The following is a 22925-nucleotide window of genomic DNA, read 5'->3' on the forward strand; positions in this document are numbered from 1 at the left end:
ATGCAACCTTCCATCAAACTACATCACAACACCCTGTAGACATGCAACCTTCCATCAAACTACATCACAACACCCTGTAGACATGCAACCTTCCATCAAACTACATCACAACACCCTGTAGACATGCAACCTTCCATCAACTACATCACAACACCCTGTAGACATGCAACCTTCCATCAAACTACATCACAACACCCTGTAGACATGCAACCTTCCATCAAACTACATCACAACACCCTGTAGGCTGTAACACACACACACACATACACACGCACGCACACACACACACACACACGCACGCACACACACACACACACACACACACACACACACACACACACACACACACACACACACACACACACACACACACACACACACGCACACACACACACACACACACGCACACACACACACACGTCAGTAGGTGGCGGTCATGCGCACCAGGAAGTTGTTTGCCAAGCGCCATTAAACAGAAGAAGAATAAGAAGGACTTCCGCCGGAAGTGGGACCCCGGTCGAAGCTCGGTGACGGTGTCACGCCAAATTTCTTCCCCCCTACAAAAACCTTCCCACCCGTTTACTTCTGGGGTCATGGTTAATACTGACGTTTTGTTAACGCTATATTATAAAAATACAGACGTTTTGTTGACTCTATAATGTAAAAAACATTAAAAAACAATTTACAAACACAAGCTATGGGCTGACGCATTTACTTCTGCGGGTCACGTTTCCTCTTATGTCATCCCATAGCTTGTGTTTGTAAATTGTTTTTTAATTTTTTTAATATAGCGTTGACAAATGTCTGTATCGTTATAATATAGCGTTATATTTTATAATATAGTGTTAACAAAACGTCTGTATTAATCATGACCCCGGAAGTAAATGGGGGGAAGGTTTTGAAGGGAGATTGAGAAGCAATTTGGTGTGACAACGGCGTGGAAGAAAGGTCACGTGACTCAGCGGCCGGCTCGGGAGTCTAATAATGGCCGGCAGCAGGCTGGAGAGAGTCGGCACCGTCTTTTCACGGTAAGAAAGTAAGATGGCAGGCTGGAGAGAGTCGGCACCGTCTTTTCACGGTAAGAAAGTAAGATGGCAGGCTGGAGAGAGTCGGCACCGTCTTTTCACGGTAAGAAAGTAAGATGGCCTTGGACAATTGTAGAGAATTGGAGGTGAAGAAGATGAAATGATGACTACTGTGAGAGGCAAGTTCCTCTGAGCTCACAGCACCAAAGAAGGGGAAAAGGTTACTCAACTATTACATTTACAATTATTAGCCTTTTGTTATTATGTGACTAACCAAAGTATCTTTTGAAAATGTTGAATGTTAGGGACTTAAAATATGTTTAAAAGGAAATCACTTTTCTTCTACTGTGAAGTGCAAAAAGGTCTTTTTTTTTACATTTATTTATTTTATGAACAACAAACATACATTTATAATGCATGCACAAGTTAAAGCACTTTCAACATCAGCAAAACATGTCAAGGAAAGAAACAAACAAATACAGGGAGTATTAAATATTAATAATAATAAAACATGAAAATATTTTTTATATATGTATATTTTTTTTTTACAAGTGTCTTACTCTTCAAATGAGGACACTTCTTTTTGGAAGGTCACATGCTTAGTGCATTGAAGAAGGTGGAAAACAAGTCTTCCTACTTGAGTAGTCTGGAGCGGAATAACCAACAGAAATTCTGTCAAAAGTTTATTAATAAATGGAAAAGAATACAAAGAAGCTGAAAGCATCCAAAAAGATGTTCTCCTTCTATTCAAAGTTTGTTTTCTTCACATCACTCATTAGACCACATGAATACCCTTTTCAGAAGATGAAAAAACGTATACAACTATTAGACGACTCACATTTGAGGCACAACTTAAAAAAATAGAGGAATTAGATTTGGTTTAGGGCTGGGCGATATGCCCTTTCTTTAATATCTTGATATTTTAGGCCATGTGAGCATACAGCATATATATGTGGATATGTTTAGGTCATGTGAGCATACACCATATATATGTGGATATGTTTAGGTCATGTGAGCATACAGCATATATATGTGGATATGTTTAGGTCATGTGAGCATACAGCATATATATGTGGATATGTTTAGGTCATGTGAGCATACAGCATATATATGTGGATATGTTTAGGGTCATGTGACCATACAGCATATATATGTGGATATGTTTAGGTCATGTGACCATACACCATATATATGTGGATATGTTTAGGTCATGTGACCATACAGCATATATATGTGGATATGTTTAGGTCATGTGAGCATACAGCATATATATGTGGATATGTTTAGGTCATGTGAGCATACAGCATATATATGTGGATATGTTTAGGTCATGTGAGCATACAGCATATATATGTGGATATGTTTAGGTCATGTGAGCATACAGCATATATATGTGGATATGTTTAGGTCATGTGAGCATACAGCATATATATGTGGATATGTTTAGGTCATGTGAGCATACAGCATATATATGTGGATATGTTTAGGTCATGTGAGCATACAGCATATATATGTGGATATGTTTAGGTCATGTGACCATACAGCATATATATGTGGATATGTTTAGGTCATGTGACCATACAGCATATATATGTGGATATGTTTAGGTCATGTGGACCATACAGCAAATATATGTGGATATGTTTAGGTCATGTGACCATACACCATATATATGTGGATATGTTTAGGTCATGTGAGCATACAGCATATATATGTGGATATGTTTAGGTCATGTGAGCATACAGCATATATATGTGGATATGTTTAGGTCATGTGAGCATACAGCATATATATGTGGATATGTTTAGGTCATGTGAGCATACAGCATATATATGTGGATATGTTTAGGTCATGTGAGCATACAGCATATATATGTGGATATGTTTAGGTCATGTGAGCATACAGCATATATATGTGGATATGTTTAGGTCATGTGAGCATACAGCATATATATGTGGATATGTTTAGGTCATGTGAGCATACAGCATATATATGTGGATATGTTTAGGTCATGTGAGCATACAGCATATATATGTGGATATGTTTAGGTCATGTGAGCATACAGCATATATATGTGGATATGTTTAGGTCATGTGAGCATACAGCATATATATGTGGATATGTTTAGGTCATGTGACCATACACCATATATATGTGGATATGTTTAGGTCATGTGACCATACACCATATATATGTGGATATGTTTAGGTCATGTGAGCATACAGCATATATATGTGGATATGTTTAGGTCATGTGACCATACAGCATGTTTATGTGGATATGTTTAGGTCATGTGAGCATACAGCATATATATGTGGATATGTTTAGGTCATGTGACCATACAGCATATATATGTGGATATGTTTAGGTCATGTGAGCATACAGCATATATATGTGGATATGTTTAGGTCATGTGACCATACAGCATATATATGTGGATATGTTTAGGTCATGTGAGCATACAGCATATATATGTGGATATGTTTAGGTCATGTGAGCATACAGCATATATATGTGGATATGTTTAGGTCATGTGAGCATACAGCATATATATGTGGATATGTTTAGGTCATGTGAGCATACAGCATATATATGTGGATATGTTTAGGTCATGTGAGCATACAGCATATATATGTGGATATGTTTAGGTCATGTGAGCATACAGCATATATATGTGGATATGTTTAGGTCATGTGAGCATACAGCATGTATATGTGGATATGTTTAGGTCATGTGAGCATACAGCATGTATATGTGGATATGTTTAGGTCATGTGAGCATACAGCATGTATATGTGGATATGTTTAGGTCATGTGAGCATACAGCATATATATGTGGATATGTTTAGGTCATGTGAGCATACAGCATATATATGTGGATATGTTTAGGTCATGTGAGCATACAGCATATATATGTGGATATGTTTAGGTCATGTGAGCATACAGCATATATATGTGGATATGTTTAGGTCATGTGAGCATACAGCATATATATGTGGATATGTTTAGGTCATGTGACCATACAGCATATATATGTGGATATGTTTAGGTCATGTGACCATACAGCATATATATGTGGATATGTTTAGGTCATGTGAGCATACAGCATATATATGTGGATATGTTTAGGTCATGTGACCATACAGCATGTATATGTGGATATGTTTAGGTCATGTGAGCATACACCATATATATGTGGATATGTTTAGGTCATGTGACCATACAGCATATATATGTGGATATGTTTAGGTCATGTGACCATACCGCATATATATGTGGATATGTTTAGGTCATGTGAGCATACAGCATATATATGTGGATATGTTTAGGTCATGTGAGCATACAGCATATATATGTGGATATGTTTAGGTCATGTGACCATACAGCATATATATGTGGATATGTTTAGGTCATGTGAGCATACAGCATATATATGTGGATATGTTTAGGTCATGTGAGCATACAGCATATATATGTGGATATGTTTAGGTCATGTGACCATACAGCATATATATGTGGATATGTTTAGGTCATGTGACCATACAGCATATATATGTGGATATGTTGCCTTGGCCTTGAATGAACACTTGATGCATATAATGACAGCAGTATGATGATTCTATGTGTCTACATTCAAAAATTCTTCTTCATACTGCATTCATATATGCTACTTTTAAACTTTCATGCAGAGAAGGAAATCACAACTATGTCAATTGACTAAAACTGTATTTATTAAACAGTTATTAGCAGGTGACTTTTCAAATGATGCTACATATTAGTAGTAATGCTACTTTTGGTAGCAACACTTGTGTCCCACACTTGACAAAGTAAAATGATCTATTTGACATATTCCTGCTTGAAGCCAAAACACCGCCAGACGATGGACCCCCTGCTGTTTTTCTTGGGAATTAATTCTTTCTTCATTCGCACCTACTTTCTCTCGCTTACAACTCGCACGGCTTCGCTAGCATCACAGCTAACGTTACCCAGTCTGCTACCTCTCTGCTCCGTAAGGGCGTATACTTATGTGACGTATGAGGTGACAGTATGTGACGTATGAGGTGACAGAATGTGACGTGTCAGGTGACAGTATGTGACGTATGAGGTGACAGTATGTGACGTATGAGGTGACAGAATGTGACGTGTCAGGTGACAGTATGTGACGTATGAGGTGACAGTATGTGAGGTGACAGTATGTGACGTGTGAGGTGACAGTATGTGACGTGTCAGGTGACAGTATGTGACGTGTGAGGTGTCAGTATGTGACGTGTCAGGTGACAGTATGTGACGTGTCGGGTGACAGTATGTGACGTGTGGGGTGACAGTATGTGACGTGTGAGGTGACAGTATGTGACGTGTCGGGTTACAGTATGTGACGTATGAGGTGATGTGTGAGGTGACAGTATGTGACGTGTCTGGTGACAGTATGTGACGTATGAGGTGACAGTATGTGACGTATGAGGTGACAGTATGTGACGTATGAGGTGACAGTATGTGACGTGTGAGGTGACAGTATGTGACGTGTGAGGTGACAGTATGTGACGTGTGAGGTGACAGTATGTGAGGTGTGAGGTGACAGTATGTGACGTATGAGGTGACAGTGTGACGTGTGAGGTGACGTGTGAGGTGACAGTATGTGACGTGTGAGGTGACAGTATGTGACGTGTGAGGTGACAGTATGTGACGTGTGAGGTGACAGTATGTGAGGTGTGAGGTGACAGTATGTGACGTATGAGGTGACGTGTGAGATGACAGTATGTGACGTGTGAGGTGACAGTATGTGAGGTGTGAGGTGACAGTATGTGACGTATGAGGTGACAGTATGTGACGTGTGAGGTGACAGTATGTGAGGTGTGAGGTGACAGTATGTGACGTGTGAGGTGACAGTATGTGACGTGTGAGGTGACAGTATGTGAGGTGTGAGGTGACAGTATGTGACGTATGAGGTGACGTGTGAGATGACAGTATGTGACGTGTGAGGTGACAGTATGTGAGGTGTGAGGTGACAGTATGTGACGTATGAGGTGACAGTATGTGACATATGTAAGTTTGTGCACTTGTTATGTCTCTGTGAGAAGGAGAGACAGGAAAGAGTGAGAAGATTCTGTAGTGTGATGCCCGCAGCTTAAAGCAAGTGCGTGAGAAGGTATACTCCAATATCACCATAGTGTCATTTTCTATATCGCACAGAGACAAAGCCACCATATATCGCCCAGCCCTAATTTGGTTATGATAAAAATGTCCTTGAATAAATCACCCAGCACTGACTGACATACTGCTAACATTTACCAATGTCACATTGCATATAAACAACAAAGCATTATCAATGTGCATAGAGAAACAGGAACAAAGTACAAACATGAAGCAAGGTCTCATTGTTTTCATCCCTAAACCTGCCAATTGTCAATCATTTAAGACCAATGACTTTACTCAATACAGGTGATAGAATTCTTTCAGGCGCTATTGCTTCCAGATTAAAAAAAATGAATTTCCAGTGTTATTGAGGAAACACAGTCAGGTTTATTAAAAGGACGTTCTAGGACATCAGGCTAGTTTTAAACTTGGTGGACTACAAAGATGTCATTAACATTCTTATCTTGTTTTTACACTTTTATAAAGCACTTGACTTTGTTGAACATCCATTCATTCTACAAACCTACAAACTTTTTGGATTTGGTCACAAATTTGTTTCCACAATTCAAATGTTGTACACCAGTAGTAATAGTTGGGTTGCTCGAGACCAAGGGACATGTCAAATATTTGATGTCAAATGAGGAATGAGAAAAGGCTGTGGAAGTTGACCTTTACTATTTATAACAGCGGCAGAAATGTTAGCTGTTTTCATGAAGAACTCTTTTATAGAACGCATTCAAGTCCTAGGAAATGAGATATTGATAAGTTTGCTGGCTGACGACGTCACACTTTGTTTGAAAAATCATCATCAAATCCTTGTGGCCCTGCTAGCTATTGATTGGTTTTCTAAAGCTTCTGGACTTGACTTCAACACAGACAAGTGTGAAGTCCTCACCTTGCGTGATTGTCCAAGCACAACATTACACAGTATCATATTCAGGCATTTTTATATACGTCAAAAGATCAGAGCAGACAAGGTCAACTTTGAAAAAATGTATGAAAAGTACAGATTTTGTTGTTTGAGAAGATCACCAAAGCGATACATTAAATTCCGTGGTGACTCAAGATGTTTTATAGTATATTCAAACACCACTCCTTGTCTGAGAAACCTTAATATTGAAGATGTTCATTTCGGTGAGGAAAAGTGTTCCAACAAATATATGCGGCCAGTTTTAGTGAAATAATATTTTAGATATCCTAAAGGGGTTTACAAAAATTGGGTTAAGGACAAGATATATTACATACCCAATTCTTCCCAAAATTAAAGAAATACAATTTCAAATAAATAATGGGATATACCCTTCAAAGGATGTTTTGAAAAATGTAACATGGAGGTTGAGGGCAGTTATATCTGTGGAACATGTGACTCATTTGTCTGTGGAAGGTAATACTGTACATGTGGGGGGGGGGTCTGAGGTCCTCTCCAAGGTTTCTCATAGTCAGCATTGTCACTGGCGTCCCACTGGATGTGAATTCTCCCTGCCCACTGGGTGTGAGTTTTCCTTGCCCTTTTGTGGGTTCTTCCGAGGATGTTGTAGTCGTAATGATTTGTGCAGTCCTTTGAGACATTTGTGATTTGGGGCTATATAAATAAACATTGATTGATTGATTGATTGATTTGGGAGGGGATCATACATTTACAAGAGATCACATTTGGCATATTTATAAATTAACTAACATAGAAACACTGCAAGCTACATTTTTTTATACATGTCGTTTTCTGCAAGTAAAACCTACAATGACTTCATGTTCTAAAATGATCAATTAAATCTTGGAATATGGTTAAAAGCACAAAAGCCCTTACATTAATATTTATATTGGATCATTTTAAAGGGCTTTATATTAGCTTTATTTTTGTCTTTTTGAATTTGGTATCTTATCCTGTTTTTTATTATAATTTATTATTTTTTAATGTTCTAATTGTATTTGCTTTTATTTTTTGGACATGTTTTGTCAAAGATAATTATTACTCAATCTGGTGGATCTTTGAAATTGTTGAGATATGTGGTAAAAAAAAAAAAAAACATACCTACTGGCTAAGTCTTAGGCACACGACAAGTGTTTGTTTTTATTTTGTTCCACAAAATAAGATGATCAGTCTACAAATGCAGAGTAAAAGGATGGAGAAGAACAGATGTATGAGAGAGAAAGGGACTTGAGTCAAGGTCATTTTAAACAAAAATGTGTCTGTGCACAACATTTTGGTCTGGGTAGCTTTGGGGATTATAGAAGAATCCTGGTTCAAAGTACTAGCTCTGTAACACTTTCAGTACAAACAAATGTGGTCGTTGGCTTGCATACTAAACTTGTCTAAAATTATTCTAAAAATAAGTTTGATTAAAATATACATTTTATCTGATTGTATTTCATCTCATTTATAAAGTCAAGATAATACTTACCAGCTTGAACTGTGGTCTTTAAGTCCTTGAGCATGAATAGTTAAAACCTGCTGGGATTAGAAGCAAAAATGTAAATATGAAGAGTCCAGTTGTGATCCATTCTATGGCCTGGCTGCCCCTGGACTGCCGGCACATCTATATACAATTGATCAAATGATATTACAATACAATTCAAATAAATATACAAGTGGTACTATGTATGTTTGCTTAGTTTTAAGTGTATTTGAGCACTATTGAACATGTTAATGAATTGCTGGGCTATATGATCAACAGGGTTCGAGATCTGATGCGGTCTGGAGTGATAAAGCCAGCAGATAAACCCATCTGGTATGATGTGTACAAAGCTTTTCCACCAAAACGGGAACCACTCTATGTGAAGCCCTCAAGAAGATACTGGAACAAGAAACCAGACCCCGTGCCTGAAATTTTCTACGCAGAAGATGAAGTTAGAGCGTGAGTGGAATATCTGCCCAGTGTTTGTGTTTTTACTGTACTATGTTAGACCACCATTTCACCACTGTCTGCTTGCAGGAAGTTCTATGAGCGGTACGGCATGGGTTCTCAGCCCTTCAACCTTTTCAAATCCAACTTCCTGTCTACCAGTCAGAGGTATACACACACACATGGATGACCCTTATTTTACTGTCAGAAAACACACAATTGTCACTTAAGTAACTTGAAACTGATGAAGGTAAATAATGAATACAAATCTAGAAAACACACAATTGTCACTTAAGTAACTTGATACTGATGAAGGTAAATAATGAATACAAATCTAGAAAACACACAATTGTCACTTAAGTAACTTGAAACTGATCAAGGTAAATAATGAATACAAATCTAGAAAACACACAATTGTCACTTAAGTAACTTGATACTGATAAAGGTAAATAATGAATACAAATCTAGAAAACACACAATTGTCACTTAAGTAACTTGAAACTGATAAAGGTAAATAATGAATACAAATCTAGAAAAGGGAAACGACATTTGAAAAAGTGGAACTTCACATGACTTCTATGTTAATGACAAAAATTGGGAATCCAAACAAATGTATCTGTGGAGGGTTCAAGGCTGTGAAAACTTTTTGGAGGAGTCCAGTATGAGAACAGGAATAATGTGGTGGCCGTGTGACAAGATACTGATGATGCATCCTCAGCAGGAATACCTTAGATCGCCGGATAATTAAGGCTGTTAATTATCATGTTAATTGCCATTAATACATTGATTTGGTAGTGCTAGAAACTTGGGGGTTGCAAGTTCAAATCCCGCGTCCGCCATCCCAGTCACTGCCATTGTGTCCCTGGGTGAGACACTTTACCCACCTGATCCCAGTGCCAACCATTTAGTTTGTAAATGGGTTGTAGTGCTTTTCTACCTTCCAGGTACTCAAAGCGCTTTGACACTATTTCCACATTCACCCATTCACACACTGATGAGCTACCATCACCACCACAGATCAGGAGCAAGGGTGAAGTGTCTTGCTCAAGGACACAACAGACGTGACTAGATTGCTAGACGCTGGGGATCGAACCAGGAGCCCTTAGGTTGTTGGCACAGCCACTCTGACACCCGCGCCACACCGTCCCATGTAGCTTAACAGTACGTTGAGTTTTTAGAGAAAAAGCGCTATATAAATGTAATTCACTTCACTGTAATCATTGTTAGCCTGACATGTTTTTTTAATTGTTTATTCACCACAGTACTCATAATCTTCTCCATTTTCACCAATAAAGTAATCAGGATATGACAACTTTCAATATCCTTCTTTGATTAGACTATTCAAGTTCCTTTTATAGTGTTTTTCTTTTCATATTTTTTTTGATAATATAACCGTTTGTTGTTATATCAGTTCATTTATTTTTTTACTTATATCTTTGTTCCACTTTTGTTTTTATTTTGATGAACAGTTTGTAGAGATTGTTTTTCTTTTTACAGGCATTAATTCTCCCTTTTCTGATCCAAGGGATTTTTTTTATTTTTTCCTTTTCTAAAATATTCTTTTTGCAGGACAGTGTTTATTGTGCAGGGAAGTGAAGCTGTGTAAAACATGACAGTAAGCACTGTCCACATTTGGTTCTCTGTAAACTGAAGTCCAATCCTGAAGCGCTGAGCTGCTGTTTAGGGCACACCATTTTTCCTCACTTATTCCTTTAGAGATGTTTGCCACAGGGTCTTTGGTCATCTTGACATGACAGTCATGCAAAGTCGAAACTGGTGGATGGTCAGTGATATCACATATAAATAGGCCACTGATGATTTGATAATGTTAGTAAAAATGTTGTCTACGTGTTGTTATTCTGCTTGGTTTGGTTGTGGTTGGATACAGAGACACGCTGTACATCGTGTACATCAGGGGTCTGAAACTCAATTTACCTGGGGGCCACTGGATGCAGAAACTGGGTGAGGCTGGGCCGCAAGAAAAGATTTCTTAAAAAAATCTAACATGCACTTTTTAATGAATTCATCTTCTTTGAATGGCTTTCCCACCCTAGCTACATACTTGCCAACTCTCGCAATCTTTCTGGGAAACACCCGAATATCAGTGCCCCTCCCGACAATATCCCGGTGCAATCATTCTCCCGGTTTTCACCCGGACAACAATATTAAGGGAGTGCCGTGATGGCACTCTCTTTAGCATTCTTTACAATCTGCCGTCTCGTCCGCTTTTCCACCATGCAAACTGTGCCGGCCCAGTCACATATTGTATGAGGTTTATGCAGACCTACGGAAGTGACTGCAAAGCATACTTGGGCAACAGCCATACAGGTCACACTGAGGGTGGGGGTATAAACGACTTTATCGCTATCACAAATACGCTGCGCACTGTGAACCCACACCTAACAAGATTGACAAACACATTTTGGGAGAACATCTGGACCGTAACACAACATAAACACAACACAAAAAATACCCAGAATCCAATGCATCACTAACTATTCCGGGCAACAATAGGGGGCGGGGTTGGGGGGCGACGGGAGTGTATATTGCAAAATAAGGTCTCGCGGGACGCAATTGCCTGAATTGAATGAATAGGAGTTTATTTGGGTTATTTCAACCATTTTGTGTGAGCAGTTTAACAGCACATTCATCATCATCTTTAACAATCATACACCAAAAGAAAATAAAAAGAATGTCGTAAAAAGGAACAGTTAGATTGCCTGAAACATCAAAGTTCCAAAAAATCAATGGGATGAAGGTAATTTTTACTATATTTGATCATTTTCAATTATTTCACACTTCAAGGTTTTCTTAAAGCTTAACAAAGAAGTGCATGTCTTCAACTCATCACTGAGCTTCTTACACCATTTAAATCCTAAATAGAAATATTTAAATTCCTTCTTAATTTACATCAATATCTCTGTAAATGATAGTTTTCTCCTCTTAATGGAAAGAAGCTAAGAATAGAAGCTGGAAGGCTGCTGTTCTTTACTCCAAACATTTCCATTCTTTTTAAAAACACAATGTCTGAAAATGTTAACACATTAGAAGTTCTAAATAATGGATTGGTATGTTCATAGTAGCACACTTTATGTATTATTCTAATCACCCTTTTTTCAACTTTAATTATTGGCTCTGTTTGTTTCATAAACATTTCCCCAAACTTCAACACAATATGATAAATATGGACAACTCAAAGAATAATATAACATATGCAGGCATGTCTTACTCAACACGTGTTTTACTTTATAAAGAATAGCAATGGATTTGGATATTTTTCCCTTGATATATTCAATATACGCTTTCCAACATCATTTATGATCAATTATTATTCCCAAGAATTTAGTTTCATATACTCTTATCAATTTCCACTTGATTTAATTTAAATTTTGCTTCACAATTTGTCCTTGCACCACTAAACACCATACGTTGTTTTCTTACCATCCATTTTCTACCGCTTATCCCTTTTCTTACCATTTAATGGTAACTTATTTATATCAAACCATTTTTTAGCTGAATCTACTCAACCTCAAGTCTTCTCCTCAACAATGTACATTTGTATCATCTGCAAACAGTACATTTACATTTATTACATACTGAACAAATAGCATTGAAATAAAGTATAAATACTGAGCCTTGTGGAATTGAACAAAGCAATGTTAAAATCACCACAGATAAATATTACTTCAACACCTTATAATCCCGATGTTTTATGTTGTAAATATCTACAGTGTTCAAGTCTGTTAAAAAGGACAAATTACTTTATAAATCCCCTCTATCATTTATGTGTGTGTATCTTTGATCTCATATCATGAATTTAAATGTTAAAAAATACCTCAAGTTGAGGGTTTTTCTCAGCATTTTTGATGTGAGATTAAAAACTAGATGAATTAGGTTGTAACTGTGCCTGCCTCCTGACCACATTCATGTGGCCCATTCTGAACCCTGAGTCAAGAAGTTTCATGTTTGCCCCAGCCAGTCCACTGCAGGTCTTCTTTCAAACCATTGTACCATTCAAAGCAAGTGTGTGACTGTCATTAGTAAATGTTCGGCACATTTCTACTTCACTGACTATCCTGTACTTTTCATTATCAAATGTGTGTGTGTGTACAGAAGGTAATGACATGATATTTATTGTGATATTTCAGTTGTAAGTGCTCACCATGAAATGATAAAGCGCACTTGTACCACGCTGCTGCAGGTTTATCTACAAGTATGAAGAGTTAAAGAGCCAATTCGACATGGACAAGTCTCTTCTCTTTGAGCGGACTGGGAAGGCTTTACTGGCAGAAGGCATCATACTGAGGAGAAGAAGCACTGAGACCTCCAAACATTCAGTAAGTATTCTGCTGACACTGCATGAGCTTATTAAAGGGGAACTGCACTTTTGGGGAAATTGGCTTATCGTTTACAATCCTTATGTAAGACAAAAACACTTGTTTTTCTTTTTTTTATGCATTCTAAACATGAAATAAATGCAATTAAAAGTCTGCTTACAATGAAGCCTATGGGAGTTGTTATAGTCCGCCTATAAAAGCCCTTACACACATCCAAACACTTCCATTAAGGTTTTACATACATAATGGAAGTGTATATGTAATTTAATAACAGGCACATAAATAATATTTAATATTTACATATTTTGATCATTTTCAGCATCAATTTAAAAAAATGCATCCCAGTTCCCTCCTCCTACATCACACATTTCTCCTCACAGCAGACTTCATGAGAGCTAACAAACATAATAACACATCACTTGCTGACTGCTAAGATGTTCATGTCTTCCCATTTACATGAAAAATGTCTCATATTCCTCGTGAAGAAACGGGGTGGGGGGCGAGGGGGACTTGTCAGATAACGTCCTCAGCCAACTATTTTCTAGGTGAGATGCATGATTTATGATGTACAATAAACTACCCAGGAGCAGGGAAGCCAGGAAACAGCGGACCACTGGATGAACATAGAGACACAGGAAGTTATTATGTCACCGTTATTACTAGTTTGTCTGCATCACCACTTATTATAACTATTTCAATAATACTTAATATTCAAGTCACAAAATGTAAATGGACTTTTGTTGGGGCTTTTTGAATGGTTTTCATATTTTATGGGTGGAATAGTGGAGCTGCCGTTGGCTCCGTTGTAAGCGGACTTTAATTTACTTCTATTTAATATTTAGAATGCATTAAAAAAATCCATCAGTCATGTCTTTTGTAATAATTGTGAACAAAAGGCAAAATTCCACAAAAAGTGCAGTTGCCTTTTAAAGGCCTACTGAAAGCCACTACTAGCGACCACGCAGTCTGATAGTTTATATATCAATGATGAAATATTAACATTGCAACACATGACAATACGGCCGCTTTAGTTTACTAAATTGCAATTTTAAATTTCCTGCAAAGTATCTTGTTGAAAACATGGCAAAAAGATGACGCGTGCGCATGAGGTCATCGGTTGGAGCGGACATGTTCTTCCAGCACCGCTCACGGCTAAAAGTCGTCTCTTTTTATCGCATAATTACACAGTATTCTGGAAATCTGTGTTGCTGAATTTTTGCAATTTGTTCAATTAATAATGGAGAGGTCAAAGAAAAAAGATGTTGGTGGGAAGCGTTGTATTGCAGCTGCCTTTAGCAACACAAACACAGCCGGTGTTTCCTTGTTTACGTTCCCGAAGATGAAGCTTTACTATGGAACAGAGCAGTCAAGCGAACATGGTTCCCGACCACATGTCAACCGGCAGGTTTCGGTGAGAAAATTGTAGTAATAAGTCTGCTCTTACCGTAGTTATGAGCGGAGCTTGCGGACTCTCTTATCTCCTCCCACCGGAGACACTGGCGGTTGCCACACCTCTCCGACTTTCAGGTACCATATAATCTCACTAAAACACTAGTAACACAATAAGCAGATAAGGGATTTTCCAGAATTATCCTAGTAAATGCGTCTAATAAGATCTGAATCGCTTCCACTGCCCTTGCCTTTTTTTTTTCCCTAGTCCTTCACTCTCACTTTCCTCATCCATTAATCTTTCATCCTCGCTCAAATTAATGGGGAAATTGTCGCTTTCTCGGTCTGAATAGCTCTCACTGCTGGTGGCCATGATTGTAAACAATGTTCAGATGTGAGGAGCTCCACAACCCGTGACATCACGCGCACATCATCTGTTACTTCCGCTACAGGCAAGGCTTTTATTATTAGCGACCAAAAGTTGAGAACTTTATCATGGATGTTCTCTACTAAATCCTTTCAGCAAAAATATGGCAATATCGCGAAATGATGAAGTATGACACATAGAATGGAGCTGCTATCCCCGTTTAAATAAGAACATCTCATTTCAGTAAGCCTTTAACCCAACCAAACAGCGTATGTTTGCACACATGTCTAAAGCAGTGCTTCTATCCTGCAGGAGACTACGCACACGCACAGGGATCCAGTGTTGGGGCTCAAGCTGGCTTACTTGTTGGCCGAGCAGAGTGGAAGTCATGCTGAAGGCAAGCAAGACATGTTGGCCGAGCAGAGTGGAAGTCATGCTGAAGGCAAGCAAGACATGTTGGCCGAGCAGAGTGGAAGTCATGCTGAAGGCAAGCAAGACATGTTGGCCGAGCAGAGTGGAAGTCATGCTGAAGGCAAGCAAGACATGTTGGCCGAGCAGAGTGGAAGTCATGCTGAAGGCAAGCAAGACATGTTGGCCGAGCAGAGTGGAAGTCATGCTGAAGGCAAGCAAGACATGTTGGCCGAGCAGAGTGGAAGTCATGCTGAAGGCAAGCAAGACATGTTGGCCGAGCAGAGTGGAAGTCATGCTGAAGGCAAGCAAGAGCACAAAGAGCATACCCCAAAGACGTCTTAGAAATAAAAGCATCATCAACATTAAATCATGATTGATAAGAATCATATCTAATCTATCAACTGAAAGTAGCCTTCATTGGTTTTCTTCATTTATTGATAGTCAGCAGAGTGTGTTCAGTTCAATGTACCGTACTTAAGGTATCTAAGTCTATATTGCTGTGTGTGTCCAAGAGATATTTGATGTTTAGTACAACAACAGAGTGTGTTCAGTTCAATGTACCGTACTTAAGGTATCTAAGTCTATATTGCTGTGTGTGTCCAAGAGATATTTGATGTTTAGTACAATTACCATCCAAATAGTAGTAGTTGCATTTGGAATAGAGCTCCATATGTTAAGAAATGCAGAGTTACAACTTTGTTGTCCAGAGTCAGATGTAAGTGACATATTGGAAACAAATAAAATGAGTCATTTCTAAAAACTGACAGACATTTGAAGAGGAAGCCTAGAGGGCGCTAACTTAGCAATGTTTGAAAAGTGTCCAATGTAAGCATCATATATTCAGCTCTCTCCCCAAGTTTACTCGCTAGTAATGTAAACTACAGAGTGTGATGTTTGTATACTGAAGAAAGGTGTTATTCTTAGTGTTGGAAGGACAGATAGGTGGACATATTGACAGGAGTCCATGGCTGCACAACCAGCTTTTCTTACTTTACCTGGTTTAGTGTATTTGATTCCCTTAACTCCTGAGTTATTTGTAAAACAATCTTGCCTTCAATCAAACTTCCTCCGAACAAGCCGTTTGGAATTGGAGACTTTAGTGAGGTCGCAGGATATGTGTATGCCAGAAGATTCCCCAAAGAGCTTTGCATGAGTCCGCCATTTTTATTCAATTGGAGCCAATAAGCTGAGATAGGCGCCAGCGCCCCCCGCGACCCCGAAAGGGAATAAGCGGTAGAAAATGGATGGATGGATGGAAGTACCTTATTTTTCTGTCTTGCTGCGGGGCAGACTGACTCATACATGCACATGAATGCTGTAACAAAAGGTGGCCTTTAGTTATGACTTATATCTGCCAGTAGACTCATTATGGAAGCACTACAACATGGCTGCTTGGGTGAAGATTCTGTCCAGGGGGCCTCTTGTCCTGGCCTGCAGAAGGGCTTCATTCAGCCCAAAAATAAAATGAGAGACTTGAAGATGGTCTGTAGAAGAAAATGTTGACCAATGCATCACCATTACATGTTGTGGAGACCACAATAAAGGGTTTTAAATGTAGGCAAAAATCATGATATGCCCCTTTGAATGCTGTGGGCTTGACACAAGAATTCCAAGAGAAGGCGCCTCAAGATCAAGGGATGTTGTTCTAGAAGCCAGTGGAAGCAGACCCATTGCAAATGAAAGTTCAAGTTAACCAGCATTTTCTTTGTCTTTATTTTTAATGTGGGATTTCTTGCCAAATAAATATGTTAAACATAACAGAAAATGAAGACAAGGATGGGATTTTTAAAATATTTTTTATTGTGAAGAAAAATATTTACACTCTTCCGTGTGAGAGCAAACTACCTGAGCATTAAGTGGAGCACCGTCAGCAACAAGACCTATATTGATACAGTACATCTACTTTGAGACAAGACCTATATTGATACAGTACACCTACTTTGAGACAAGACCTATATTGATACAGTACATCTACTTTGAGACAAGACCTATATTGATACAGTACATCTACTTTGAGACAAGACCTATATTGATACAGTACATCTACTTTGAGACAAGACCTATATTGATACAGTACATCTACTTTGAGACAAGACCAATATTGATACAGTACATCTACTTTGAGACAAGACCTATATTGATACAGTACATCTACTTTGAGACAAGACATATATTGATACAGTACATCTACTTTGAGACAAGACCTATATTGATACAGTACATCTACTTTGAGACAAGACATATATTGATACAGTACATCTACTTTGAGACAAGACCTATATTGATACAGTACATCTACTTTGAGACAAGACCTATATTGATACAGTACATCTACTTTGAGACAAGACCTATATTGATACAGTACATCTACTTTGAGACAAGACATATATTGATACAGTACATCTACTTTGAGACAAGACCTATATTGATACAGTACATCTACTTTGAGACAATACCTATATTGATACAGTACATCTACTTTGAGACAAGACCTATATTGATACAGTACATCTACTTTGAGACAAGACCTATATTGATACAGTACATCTACTTTGAGACAAGACCAATATTGATACAGTACATCTACTTTGAGACAAGACCTATATTGATACAGTACATCTACTTTGAGACAAGACATATATTGATACAGTACATCTACTTTGAGACAAGACCTATATTGATACAGTACATCTACTTTGAGACAAGACATATATTGATACAGTACATCTACTTTGAGACAAGACCTATATTGATACAGTACATCTACTTTGAGACAAGACCTATATTGATACAGTACATCTACTTTGAGACAAGACCTATATTGATACAGTACATCTACTTTGAGACAAGACATATATTGATACAGTACATCTACTTTGAGACAAGACCTATATTGATACAGTACATCTACTTTGAGACAATACCTATATTGATACAGTACATCTACTTTGAGACAAGACCTATATTGATACAGTACATCTACTTTGAGACAAGACCTATATTGATACAGTACATCTACTTTGAGACAAGACCAATATTGATACAGTACATCTACTTTGAGACAAGACCTATATTGATACAGTACATCTACTTTGAGACAAGACATATATTGATACAGTACATCTACTTTGAGACAAGACCTATATTGATACAGTACATCTACTTTGAGACAAGACATATATTGATACAGTACATCTACTTTGAGACAAGACCTATATTGATACAGTACATCTACTTTGAGACAAGACCTATATTGATACAGTACATCTACTTTGAGACAAGACCTATATTGATACAGTACATCTACTTTGAGACAAGACATATATTGATACAGTACATCTACTTTGAGACAAGACCTATATTGATACAGTACATCTACTTTGAGACAATACCTATATTGATACAGTACATCTACTTTGAGACAAGACCTATATTGATACAGTACATCTACTTTGAGACAAGACCTATATTGATACAGTACATCTACTTTGAGACAAGACATATATTGATACAGTACATCTACTTTGAGACAAGACCTATATTGATACAGTACATCTACTTTGAGACAAGACATATATTGATACAGTACATCTACTTTGAGACAAGACCTATATTGATACAGTACATCTACTTTGAGACAAGACCTATATTGATACAGTACACCTACTTTGAGACAAGACATATATTGATACAGTACATCTACTTTGAGACAAGACCTATATTGATACAGTACATCTACTTTGAGACAAGACCTATATTGATACAGTACATCTACTTTGAGACAAGACCTATATTGATACAGTACATCTACTTTGAGACAAGACCTATATTGATACAGTACATCTACTTTGAGACAAGACCTATATTGATACAGTACATCTACTTTGAGACAAGACCTATATTGATACAGTACATCTACTTTGAGACAAGACCTATATTGATACAGTACATCTACTTTGAGACAAGACCTATATTGATACAGTACATCTACTTTGAGACAAGACCTATATTGATACAGTACATCTACTTTGAGACAAGACCAATATTGATACAGTACATCTACTTTGAGACAAGACCTATATTGATACAGTACATCTACTTTGAGACAAGACATATATTGATACAGTACATCTACTTTGAGACAAGACCTATATTGATACAGTACATCTACTTTGAGACAAGACATATATTGATACAGTACATCTACTTTGAGACAAGACCTATATTGATACAGTACATCTACTTTGAGACAAGACCTATATTGATACAGTACATCTACTTTGAGACAAGACCTATATTGATACAGTACATCTACTTTGAGACAAGACATATATTGATACAGTACATCTACTTTGAGACAAGACCTATATTGATACAGTACATCTACTTTGAGACAAGACCTATATTGATACAGTACATCTACTTTGAGACAAGACCTATATTGATACAGTACATCTACTTTGAGACAAGACCTATATTGATACAGTACATCTACTTTGAGACAAGACATATATTGATACAGTACATCTACTTTGAGACAAGACCTATATTGATACAGTACATCTACTTTGAGACAAGACATATATTGATACAGTACATCTACTTTGAGACAAGACCTATATTGATACAGTACATCTACTTTGAGACAAGACCTATATTGATACAGTACACCTACTTTGAGACAAGACATATATTGATACAGTACATCTACTTTGAGACAAGACCTATATTGATACAGTACATCTACTTTGAGACAAGACCTATATTGATACAGTACATCTACTTTGAGACAAGACCTATATTGATACAGTACATCTACTTTGAGACAAGACCTATATTGATACAGTACATCTACTTTGAGACAAGACATATATTGATACAGTACATCTACTTTGAGACAAGACCTATATTGATACAGTACATCTACTTTGAGACAAGAGCTATATTGATACAGTACACCTACTTTGAGACAAGACCTATATTGATACACTACATCTACATTGAGACAAGACCTATATTGATACAGTACATCTACTTTGAGACAAGACCTATATTGATACAGTACACCTACTTTGAGACAAGACCTATATTGATACACTACATCTACTTTGAGACAAGACCTATATTGATACAGTACATCTACTTTGAGAAAAGGCCTATATTGATACAGTACATCTACTTTGAGACAAGACCTATATTGATACAGTACATCTACTTTGAGACAAGACCTATATTGATACAGTACACCTACTTTGAGACAAGACCTATATTGATACAGTACATCTACTTTGAGACAAGACCTATATTGATACAGTACATCTACTTTGAGACAAGACCTATATTGATACAGTACATCTACTTTGAGACAAGACCTATATTGATACAGTACATCTACTTTGAGACAAGACATATATTGATACAGTACATCTACTTTGAGACAAGACCTATATTGATACAGTACATCTACTTTGAGACAAGAGCTATATTGATACAGTACACCTACTTTGAGACAAGACCTATATTGATACACTACATCTACATTGAGACAAGACCTATATTGATACAGTACATCTACTTTGAGACAAGACCTATATTGATACAGTACACCTACTTTGAGACAAGACCTATATTGATACAGTACACCTACTTTGAGACAAGACCTATATTGATACACTACATCTACTTTGAGACAAGACCTATATTGATACAGTACATCTACTTTGAGAAAAGGCCTATATTGATACAGTACATCTACTTTGAGACAAGACCTATATTGATACAGTACATCTACTTTGAGACAAGACCTATATTGATACAGTACACCTACTTTGAGACAAGACCTATATTGATACAGTACATCTACTTTGAGAAAAGGCCTATATTGATACAGTACATCTACTTTGGGACAAGACCTATATTGATACAGTACATCTACTTTGAGACAAGACCTATATTGATACAGTACATCTACTTTGAGACAAGACCTATATTGATACAGTACATCTACTTTGAGACAAGACCTATATTGATACAGTACATCTACTTTGAGACAAGACCTATATTGATACAGTACATCTACTTTGAGACAAGACCTATATTGATACAGTACATCTACTTTGAGACAAGACCTATATTGATACAGTACATCTACTTTGAGACAAGACCTATATTGATGCAGTACATCTACTTTGAGACAAGACCTATATTGATACAGTACATCTACTTTGAGACAAGACCTATATTGATACAGTACATCTACTTTGAGACAAGACCTATATTGATACAGTACATCTACTTTGAGACAAGACCTATATTGATACAGTACATCTACTTTGAGACAAGACATATATTGATACAGTACATCTACTTTGAGACAAGACCTATATTGATACAGTACATCTACTTTGAGACAAGACCTATATTGATACAGTACATCTACTTTGAGACAAGACCTATATTGATACAGTACATCTACTTTGAGACAAGACCTATATTGATACAGTACACCTACTTTGAGACAAGACATATATTGATACAGTACATCTACTTTGAGACAAGACCTATATTGATACAGTACATCTACTTTGAGACAAGACCTATATTGATACAGTACATCTACTTTGAGACAAGACCTATATTGATACAGTACATCTACTTTGAGACAAGACCTATATTGATACAGTACATCTACTTTGAGACAAGACATATATTGATACAGTACATCTACTTTGAGACAAGACCTATATTGATACAGTACATCTACTTTGAGACAAGAGCTATATTGATACAGTACACCTACTTTGAGACAAGACCTATATTGATACACTACATCTACATTGAGACAAGACCTATATTGATACAGTACATCTACTTTGAGACAAGACCTATATTGATACAGTACACCTACTTTGAGACAAGACCTATATTGATACAGTACACCTACTTTGAGACAAGACCTATATTGATACACTACATCTACTTTGAGACAAGACCTATATTGATACAGTACATCTACTTTGAGAAAAGGCCTATATTGATACAGTACATCTACTTTGAGACAAGACCTATATTGATACAGTACATCTACTTTGAGACAAGACCTATATTGATACAGTACACCTACTTTGAGACAAGACCTATATTGATACAGTACATCTACTTTGAGACAAGACCTATATTGATACAGTACATCTACTTTGAGACAAGACCTATATTGATACAGTACATCTACTTTGAGACAAGACCTATATTGATACAGTACATCTACTTTGAGACAAGACATATATTGATACAGTACATCTACTTTGAGACAAGACCTATATTGATACAGTACATCTACTTTGAGACAAGAGCTATATTGATACAGTACACCTACTTTGAGACAAGACCTATATTGATACACTACATCTACATTGAGACAAGAC

At 37.2% G+C, this 22925-nt stretch overlaps 1 protein-coding gene across 2 annotated transcripts; it reads left to right on the forward strand.

Annotated features, from left to right (window-relative positions):
* Window positions 1-866: 866 nt before the first annotated feature.
* On the forward strand, window positions 867-16261 carry mrps23 (mitochondrial ribosomal protein S23). Of its 2 annotated transcripts, none has more exons than XM_061878304.1 (5): window positions 867-1028; window positions 8830-9009; window positions 9088-9165; window positions 13199-13334; window positions 15403-16261. In XM_061878304.1, exons 1-5 carry the CDS (start codon window positions 985-987, stop codon window positions 15841-15843), a joined length of 879 nt encoding a protein of 292 aa, XP_061734288.1. In that variant the 5' UTR covers window positions 867-984; the 3' UTR covers window positions 15844-16261. The 2 variants fall into 2 exon arrangements, with proteins under 2 accessions (XP_061734288.1, XP_061734290.1); XM_061878306.1 differs by having other exon boundaries at window positions 995-1128.
* The last annotated feature ends 6664 nt before the right edge of the window (window positions 16262-22925 follow it).

Source organism: Nerophis ophidion, linkage group LG18, assembly GCF_033978795.1.
Source record: "Nerophis ophidion isolate RoL-2023_Sa linkage group LG18, RoL_Noph_v1.0, whole genome shotgun sequence".
NCBI classification, from domain to species: domain Eukaryota; kingdom Metazoa; phylum Chordata; class Actinopteri; order Syngnathiformes; family Syngnathidae; genus Nerophis; species Nerophis ophidion.

Bases quoted from the DNA above. Each gene is read 5' to 3' on its own strand.
- mrps23 (XM_061878304.1), top strand. From the start codon at position 985: ATGGCCGGCAGCAGGCTGGAGAGAGTCGGCACCGTCTTTTCACG. The intron at 9,010-9,087 runs GTGAGTGGAATA...GTCTGCTTGCAG, and splicing joins GCAGAAGATGAAGTTAGAGC to GAAGTTCTATGAGCGGTACG. The intron at 13,335-15,402 runs GTAAGTATTCTG...TCTATCCTGCAG, and splicing joins CTGAGACCTCCAAACATTCA to GAGACTACGCACACGCACAG.